We start from the raw sequence: 10,000 nt of genomic DNA on the forward strand, positions 1-10,000 counted from the left end.
ACACACAGTACACACACACAGTACACACACAGTACACACACAGATACACACACACAGTACACATACACAGTACACACACAGTACACACACACAGTACACACACAGTACAGACACACAGTACACACACACAGTACACACACAGTACACACACACAGAAAACACACAGTACACACACACAGCTACACACATACACACACACACACAGTACACACACACAGTACAGACACACAGTACACACACAGTACACACACACAGTACACACACAGTACACACACACAGCTACACACATACACACACACACAGTACACACACCCAGATACAGACACACAGTACACACACACAGCTACACACACAGTACACACACACAGTACACACACACACACAGTACATACACACAGCTACACACACACAGTACACACACAGCACACACACACAGTACACACACAGTACACACATACAGATACACACACACAATACACACACACAGCTACACACACAGCTACACACACACAGTACACACACAGTACACACACACAGCTACACACACAGCTACACACACACAGTACACACACAGATACACACACAGTACACACACAGTACACACACAGTACACACACACAGTACACACACAGTACACACACACAGCTCCACACACACACAATACACACACACAGTACACACACAGCTAAACACACACAGCTACACACACACAATACACACACACAGTACACACACACAGCTCCACACACACAGCTCCACACACACACAATACACACACACAGTACACACACAGCTACACACACACACTACACACACACTACACACACACAGCTACACACACACAGTACACACACACAACTCCTTTGTGGTCCTGCTGGTGTCGGAGTTTTGAGTTCCCAGGATCTCGCAATAATAATGTCTGTTTACATCAACCTGTAACGTTATTTGAAAGTGAAAATATTTCCACGCCGTCCTCCCCTCCCTTTCCCTAAACACTGATACGGACGAACAAAAACTCAGTCAAAATATTTGAGGATGGATTTAACAGAGCCTGCTTACACATAAAACATGTGTCAGGCCTGCGGTCTCGGGGGGGGGGGGAAGGGGGGGGCGCTCCCTCACGACGAGGAGAGGTCATCTGGTGTGACCCTCGATGCTCCAGGGCTGGAGGGCAGGGGGGAGAGAGAGAGAGAGAGAGACAGGAGAGAGAGAGAGAGAGAGAGAGAGAGAGAGAGAGACAGGAGAGAGAGAGAGAGACACGGGAGAGAGAGAGAGAGACACGGGAGAGAGAGAGCAGAGGCAGGGAGAGGAGGGGAGGAAGATGGAACCGTAGTACAGGGGGTGGGAGAGGGGGAGACAGAGGGAGGGGTAGAGAGAGAGAGGGAGAGAGAGAGAGAGAGAGAGAGAGAGAGGGGTAGAGAAAGAGAGAGAGAGAGAGGGGTAGAGAGAGAGAGAGAGAGGGAGAGAGAGTGGAGGATCTGGCTGGAGAGAGGTGGGTCTGTGAGTGATTTCGGAGGCCTTCTCAGAGGTCTCCCCTCTCCTGGCTATAAAAACGCAGGTAATGGAGAAAAGTCTGAGAGCAGCCTGCATACTGCAGCAATAAATAAAGGAGCTGCTGGAATTAATTTAGTGTAAAGCCAGGCAGGGTCAGCCAGCGCTCTCAGTCTGGCCAGTGATAGATTAAAGATCAGCAAGCAACGGCAAAAAGTCCCCAGACACTCTTACCTCATTTTTTTTCTTCAGCCCCCCCCCCCCCCCCCCTCTTTTGAACCCCCCCCCCCCCCCTCCCCCCCCGTTCCTCAGAACGCATAGACATAGACAGGTTCTGTTGTTGGATTTGCATGTTTGTGTGTGTGTGTGTGTGTGTGTGTGTGTGTAGGTTCTGTTGTGAGATCTGTGTGTTTGTGTGTGTGTGTGTGTGTGTGTAGGTTCTGTTGTGTGACCCGTGTGTGTGTTTTGTGTGTGTGTGTTGTGTGTGTGTGTGTGTGTGTGTAGGTTCTGTTGTGTGACCCGTGTGTGTGTTTTGTGTGTGTGTGTGTGTGTTTCCCGTTTCTCTCACCATCGTTCAGACCTCGTGCTCCGTCCGTAGCGGAACAGGATGAATCTGCGAAGGTGTCCAGATCGATTCCGCTGCGATTCAGAGCGATCGAGGCACAGCACAATCCACACTGACCCTTTTTTTTTTTTTTTTTTTTATATTCCGTGAACAAGGGTGCTGGGTTTGATTTACAGTAATGTGTGCTTAGGAACTCTTTAGTTCTCTTGTAATGATAGAATAACTTTCTTTTTCTGCCCAGCTCACAGCCTCTGGAGTTGATTTAGTACTGGGCCGTGAAAGTGCACCAGTCCACACAGGGCTCTACGTGTAAATCCATACCCTGCCGGTGCGAGTTTCTACTCCGCCAGAGAAAGTCCAGGCCCCCCCCCCCCCGACCCCCCCACTCACCCCCACCCCCTTCCCATCCAGCTCAAAGGAAGGATAATCTTGATTTAATAAAATTAGGTACATAAATACACACATGCGCATAGTGCTCCGAGGGGTATTGGGACTGGAAAGCAAATCCACTCTGACTGCGGAGACAAACACGGCTCTTTGTTGAAAGTTGAACCGTACACCTTGCGCTTTTTTTCCCATGGACGCTCTCCGCTCCGAGCAGGGGCTCAAACTAAGAGCCCCTCTGGAAACCCCCGCGCCTCCACCCCCCTCGGAGGAACTCTAAATAACTCCTTATGTCCAGAGGAGCGCACATAACACAAAGTGAAATAGATTGATGGTGGTGCGGGAAGAATCCCTGAAAGCTCGGCTTAGACCTCGGAACCTTGTGAAATTTGAAAATAATCAACTTTACATGTACATTATGTCCGTGTAACAAACTAAGCACTGTTCTCTCTCTCCCCCTCTCTCTTTCTCTCTCTCTCTCTCTCTCTCTCTCTCACCATATGTGTGTGTGTGTATGTGCGTGTGCGCGTGCGTGCGCGTGTGTGTGTCCTGCACGCCTCTCTACCCCGCGTCTCTCCGCTCCGCCCTGCAGGGGGCGAACTGCCCATGGACGTGCGCCTGGGCGGGGGCCAGCTGGTGTCAGAGGAGCTGATGACCCTGGGCGAGAGCCTGTCCCAGACCAGCGACCCCTCCCTCAAGCTGTTCCAGTGCGCCGTGTGCAACCGCTTCACCACCGACAACCTGGACGTGTTGGGCCTGCACATGGGCGCCGAGCGCAGCCTACCCGAGGACGAGTGGCGGGCGGTGGTGGGCGACTCTCACCAGTGCAAGCTGTGCCGCTACACCACGCAGCTCAAGGCCAACTTCCAGCTGCACTGCAAGACGGACAAGCACGTGCAGAAGTACCAACTGGTGGCGCACATCAAGGAGGGCGGCAAAGGCAACGAGTGGCGGCTGAAGTGCGTTGCCATCGGCAACCCCGTGCACCTGAAGTGCAACGCCTGCGACTACTACACCAACAGCCTGGAGAAGCTGCGCATGCACACGGTCAACTCGCGCCACGAGGCCAGCCTCAAGCTCTACAAGGTGAGTGACCCCGCCCCCGAACACCCCCCCCCCTCGAACACCCTGCCTCCTCTCCTGTCCTATCCTCTCCTTGTCTCCTCTCCTTTCCTCTCCTCTCCTCCTCTCCTTTCCTCTCCTCTGGTCTCCTCTCCTCCCTTCTCCTCTCCTCCTCTCCTCTCCTTGTCTCCTCCCCTCGTCTCCTCTCCTCGTCTATTCTCCTCTCCTCCTCTCCTCTCCTTGTCTCCTCCCCTCTCTTCTCCCTCTTTTCCTGGGCATGCGAGAAGGCACACATTCCTCCCGATCCCGGCATCCAGCCCTGGCTAATGCAGCCTCTCTCTCTCTCTCTACCGCCATGAGTGATGGCCCTAGCCCCTCCCTTTAACAGCACCCGGAGAGAGGGAGAGGGAGAGAGAGAGAGAGAGAGAGAGCGTTTGGGGGCTGGCTGAGACATGGCAGGTGGAGCTGGGCGAAGGAGGAGGACGAGGAGGAGGGGGGGGGGGGGGGGACCTGGGAGAGAGGGATGAAGAAGTGCGAGGAGACAGAGGTTTGGTGCTAATACCCCTCCGAGCGGGAAGGGCTGAATCGCTCTCGACAGCCGTATTGATTTTCGTCGGACTTGGAGCTTCACCTCCTCCTCTAATCATCCCATAATAGCCAATGGATGAACACTCTCAGAACAAATGGCCATAAATCTAACAGGGCCTGATTCCACTTAGGCACCTACCCCCCCTGTGTCTGTGGCGAGGACCACTCTGTGTTTAACCCAAACTGGCATAGCTACACAGGAGGCTAACGCGCGCACACACACACACACACGCGCACGGAGACACATAAACAAACACACACTCCCGTAGACCCTACACTACGTACACACACACACTCGCACTGACACACACCTCGGCCGTGGCGGTGTGTGTGTGTGTGTGCCGGACCCTGTCCACGCCACCCGTAGACACTACCTTCGTTTACACAGAGATTCCACTGCGTCCTCGAGCGTTCGGCTCCCAGACAGTAAATTTGCAAAAACAAACAGTGTGTTCTATTGGATTTATACTGGCAGGACTCTCTCCTTTTGTCTTTTTTTTTTTTTTGCGGCATAACTGCGTCTCGGTACAGTAAATAAATAGCAGATCGCCGGCTCAACAAAAGCGGATTCTATTGTGGTTTTAATCGCATTAAAAAGCCGGGCATTAAAAAGACCGATCCAACCCCCCCCCCCCCCCCCGCCCGGTACTTCTGAAAGCCCCCCCGGCTTTATGAAGGGTTCCTCTGGACCGCTGATGTTTTTATTGCAGGTTTCCTGTCTGTGAGGCCTTTGTACTGGGAGAACATACAGGAACAGAGAGAAGCCCTTTTTCAACACTTCATTAAGAGGGAAGGTGTGAGGCGGCGCTCCCAGGTTGAAGGTTTAAGAGGCCCAGAGGGGGAGGGGGGGAGGCCGTGTTGATGCTGGATCAGGCCTGGGGGGGGGTCTTGTGTATGGGCTGGAGGAGAGGAGAGGAGAGGAGAGGAGAGGGGGAGAAGAGGGGAGGAGAGAAGGACAAGGGAGAGGAGGGAGGGGAGGGAGGGGAGGGGAGCATGTCTTCCTCTGTCTCCTCTGTTCTTCACATGCCCGGGCACGCAACCAGGATATTTACAAATACCACCCTGATTAAAACATGCAACACAATCTGCGGGCCAGGTCTGTCCCGGCATGTGGAGGCGGGGAGGCTGAGGGGCCCCCCGGCGCGGCCCCGGGGCCGGGTTCATCCTCCCCGTGTTACCCTGGCCCTCCCGCGCCACGGGAGTCCCGGAGCACAGTCCAGGGCCCGGCGCCCACATGCCGGTGGCACCGTCTCTCCCTCCAGACCCAAAATAGACCGGCTCTGGCGTCCGTGTGCCGAACGCACTCTCGCACCTAGGGTGGAAAAGACTGTTTTGTCTGAGAGACGAGGGGGAGTTTATATTCCATCACCTGTCTCCCTCCCTCTGCACCACGGGCCAAGAAGGCAAAAGAGGAACAGACAGATGTCTTTTTTTTTCGTCTTTTTTTCTTTTTTAGTTGCAAGAGTTGGCATGTGTCATAATGCGACTCAGGCTGCAGGGGATTAAATATGTACAACATATCCTAGCGTGATCATTTGTCATGACTTAAGCCTCTTAAAATGGCTCTATGCTTCCTTAAAGCCAATTGATCTCCAGAGAGAGAGAGAGAGAGAGGAAGGGGGCGGGGCATCAGTCCTAGCGTGACCTGTTCTCTCACCTCAGAGGCCTGCCGCACTCATAAAACGGCACCCCCCCTGTCATCTCTGACTCACGCACACAAACACACACACGCTCGCGCGCGCTGAGCTGAGCTCACAAGCAGCCAAACAAGGAAAAGATGTTTGCGACCAAAGGAAGAGTTATGACTGCTTTTTCGCAAACCCTGGCGATGTGATTAGTAAATGATAAGTACGCGGTTGCAAGGCCACGCTGAACACGCCGGCTCCCCGCTCGGCTCTGCCACTAGCCGGGCGTCGCTGCGCTGGATTTACGACCCTGGCGGTACCACTGACAGCGCCACACGGGACCATAGGCCCGATAGAACCCCGGCCCGGCAGATTATGCAAAGATGTATAAAAAAGAAAGCACATTCATTTATTCCTCCCTACAGAAATCTGATGCGAATAGCGGCGTTTTATTTTTGTTGGGGTTTTTCGGTACCTTTTTCGAGAATATAAATCATCAAGTCAGCATAAACAGTCTGTAAGATGTGGGACATGCTTGGGACACTTCACCCAAATCAAACTGGTTTGCATTAAACAGGCCCTTTGTGTGCACGGCTCCGTATAAATTGGAGCCTGTAATTACTGGAATTAAAAAGGAAGGTTTAAACTGAGGGCTAAGCTGGATGGGATAATTTGAGAGTCTGTGGTATGCGGCCCATATTAGGTCTTTCTAAAAATACCCCCCACCCCCCCACCCCAGCCCTGCCATCCCCTACCCACCACCACCCCACGCACCGGAATGTTCCGAAAGCCCACGGAAAGCTCGAGCGGTCGTCCCGACCGCACGGACCACCGCGCTGTGAGGGGGTGAGACGGCCTCCTCCCGGCAGACGGTTTTAGACACGCCCCCCCCCCCACCCCCCCCCAACCACTCAGAGCCCCGCTCAGAGCCGAGGACACGCCCCCCACTGTCCTCTGACGTGAACTTTCTCCCTTCGTCCTCCTCCTCGCTCGCCGCGGCCGTCTCGGGCTCCGGTGATGTCATCGTGATGGCCGCCCATAAGCGCAAGCAGATGGTCCACGCGGCGAAACGCAGGTCACCCCCTCCTCCCCCACAAAGTTTCAGCTCGTCCATTACCAGCTCAGTGGCCTTGTGGTTAGAGTGTCCGCCCTGAGATTGGGAGGGTTGGGGGTTCGATCCCCGGCTGAGTCATACCAAAGACTATTAAAGAAATGGTAGTCAATGCCTCCCTGCTTGGCACTCATCATCGCTAGCGTCATGTCCAGGGGGTGTACTTGTACATCAGGCTGCCTCACGCGAAGGAATCAGGAGATGGAACCCTGCCCTATGGGCCGCCAGGCTCCAGAACCATCGGTTCTCAAGGCTACTTATTTACTCGGCTCGTCCGGCCCTCTCCTGAGACCAGGGCTTTGACGAACTCTCAGCTCAGGGTTTCTCACACATACGACGCGTAAGGTAGTTAACCCCGCCCCCCCCCCCCCTTCCCCGGCGCCGTCTCGTGGCGCCTCGCCCGGGCCCTCGGGCCTCCGCAGCGCGGGCCTCGGACGCCGGGCAGCGCGTGGGCCGGACCGGGCCAGCGGTGCGCAACGGTGCGTGGGTGGGGAGGAGGGGAGGGGGTCGGTGAGAGCAGACCGGTGGATGACTCCCAGGCCTTCGCTCACTCGTCCTGGCCAGACAGACCGGAGGGGCGGAGCCTGGGCCCCTACTCGGGGGGGCTCAGCCAAGCCTCTGCTTCCAGGCAGAAGTTGGGAGCTGTGGGGGGGGGGGCGACGGGAAGGGGCGGAGCGTGAGCGGCGAGCTGGCTACCTTCCTTGTCTCGGGGGCCGGTACGATCTGCGGTAATTGAGATTGATTGGATGTTATTTTTCCTCTTGCAAATGTAGTCCATTAGCTTGGCACATGCATAATCAGTTTAGGGTGCAGTTAGCTGAATGTAATCATGTTCTTCGGTGTCTGCTCACACAAAATCCACTCCAGATGCCGCCCGGCCACTGGGAGAGGGGAAGAAAGTGCCGTCACTATCACATGGGGAATCTTTCTCCCCAAGAAAGACCCGACACCCCCCCCCCCCCCCCCCCGGTCCTGGTCCTGGTCCTGCTACATTACACACACACGCACGCACACACACGCACGCACATACACAACTGTACAAACCGTCCTCAAACAGTACACTCTCTAACACACACACACAACTGCACAAATCGTCTCATACCGTAAACTCTCACACATACGCACACACACATACACACAACTGTACAAACCGTTGCATACTCTCTCTTTCTCTCTCCCTCTCTCACACACACACACACACACACACACGACTGTACAAACCGTCTCATACGCTGTAACTGAGCAAACTGTGCAAACTCTACAAATTATCTCATGCACTCTCTATCTCACACATGCACACACAACGGTAAAAACTGTCTCATATTGTACCCTCACACACACACACACACACACACGCACACACAACTGTAAAAACTCTCACTCTACTCTCTCTCTCTCTCTTTCACACACACAAACGCACACACACACATCCTTACTCATGAGAACAGGAGCTCCAGCTCACATTCTCCTGGCCTGACTGTAGCCTACTAACATCTCAACCGTGTTGAGAGCGGGCCAGGTCCAGCCCAGTGGGCCCACTCCCCCCCCCCGACCCAGCAGCCCAGAGCGCCTGCTTCCTGGACGCCGCTCCCGTCCTCGCCCCCCCCCCCCTCCGCTGCGGTCCAGCTGGTTCTGGGGCCGAGCAGCGAGGGAAAGAACACGCCCGCGTCTCCGCAGAGGGCAAACAGATCAGGGGGAAAACCCCGCCAAAAAACGATAAGAGAAGCAGGGAGTAAACGGGTGGATTAGCTGGTATGGGGAGAAGAATGAAGGTGTTCAGCTGATGATCCTACTCTCTCTGCTGGTCTCTCTCTGCTGCTCTCTCTCTCTCTCTCTCTCTCTCTCTCAGGCCGGCAAACACTGGCCACCCTGACCTCACCGTTAATGAGCATAATTACCCCGATCGATTCTTAAATCCTTACCAACCTGTCTTCATCAGAACACGAGTAATGGCCGCTCCGGCTCCAGGAAGATGTGTTTTTTTTTCTTTTTTTTTTTAATCGGCAAATAAAAACAGAGACGATGATTCGGATTTCAATTTGCGGGGAAGCGCTTAAACTCCGCGTAGATCGGTCGTAGACTTTTGGTCTGACCAGCCATCAGACCAGCATGGGCCTCATCAGGGAGACGCACACACACACACACACACACACACACACACACTTGCCCACTCTCCCACCAGACAGCAGGCGCGAGGTGGCGGGTGGTGTGGGGGGGGGGGTGGGCGGATGGGGAGAGAGACAGACATAGAGGGAGAAGGCAGAGGGGTGTGGGCGGGAGGGGGGGGGGGGGGGCTCGTTTAGACAGAGATACTCTGCTAATTATTATGGCTGGACTCTGATTGCTCAGTAATAGTGCTCAGTGGGAAAGGTTTGCAGCGGTTCCAGGAAGGGCTGAGCTCTGATTTACTGGTAATACCGCTCTAATAAAGCGTCCGTTGCACATCCTGGGAGACGGCCCATTCTCTTCCTACACACACACACACACTCGCACACACACATTCGCCACGCCCCCTTCCAGCGATCACCTTTGCAGAGGGGCCAGGATGGACTGCAGCCCAGAGCTCAGGTCACATGACTTGGTAGACTGTAGTCGGCGCGTGTGGGTGGCGGGAGGGCTAGCGTCAGGCTAAGGAAGTGTTTAAATTCTGTTTGGGGCCCCCTCACACCCCGTCAGTCAACACAGCCATGATCCAGAACCCCCCTCTCCTCCCGTCTGTAGCCTGCCTGCAGGGGTCTGAACTCTGGCTGCAGAACCTTAAATAGAGCCCCCCCTCCCCCTACCTCCAGAGGACTCCACAGAGGGGGGGGCTCTGGGGTCTAGCCAGGATTGGATAGCAGTGCTGTCGGTCAGTCAGGCATGGAGAGAGAGAGAGAGAGAGAGAGAGAGAGAGAGGTGTGGTCTTGTACTTGAGGGTCAAGGACTCAGTGTCTGGCAGTGTTCACAACTGCTCCAGCTCCCACCTCGGAGAGAGAGAGAAGGAGGAAGGGAGAGGGAGGGGAGAGGGCTAGTCGCTGACCCGTGGTCCAGCTGTTGATCTGACGCTGCTGCTGCTGCTGACTGGGAGTGCAACTGCCCTTCTGAGCATGTTCCAGGGGTCAGTGAGGGAGGGAGGGAGAGAGAGAGAGAGAGAGAGAGAGAGAGAGAGAGAGAGAGAGGCGCCCATGCTGGGTA

The 10,000-nt window shown here is 54.9% G+C and overlaps 1 protein-coding gene across 1 annotated transcript in view; it reads left to right on the plus strand.

Moving 5' to 3' along the window:
• Window positions 1–10,000, plus strand: part of zfhx3b (zinc finger homeobox 3b) — a gene marked incomplete at both ends in the record, with an annotated part of 107,820 nt that overhangs the window by 6,795 nt on the left and 91,025 nt on the right. Inside the window, one exon of the mRNA XM_084437182.1 lies at window positions 3,033–3,526. Coding sequence (XP_084293308.1) covers window positions 3,033–3,526 — 494 coding nt within the window. The remainder of the gene's footprint in view (window positions 1–3,032; window positions 3,527–10,000) is intronic.

The sequence above is a fragment of the Borostomias antarcticus genome (genome assembly GCF_949987555.1).
Source record: "Borostomias antarcticus genome assembly, chromosome: 4".
NCBI lineage: Eukaryota > Metazoa > Chordata > Actinopteri > Stomiiformes > Stomiidae > Borostomias > Borostomias antarcticus.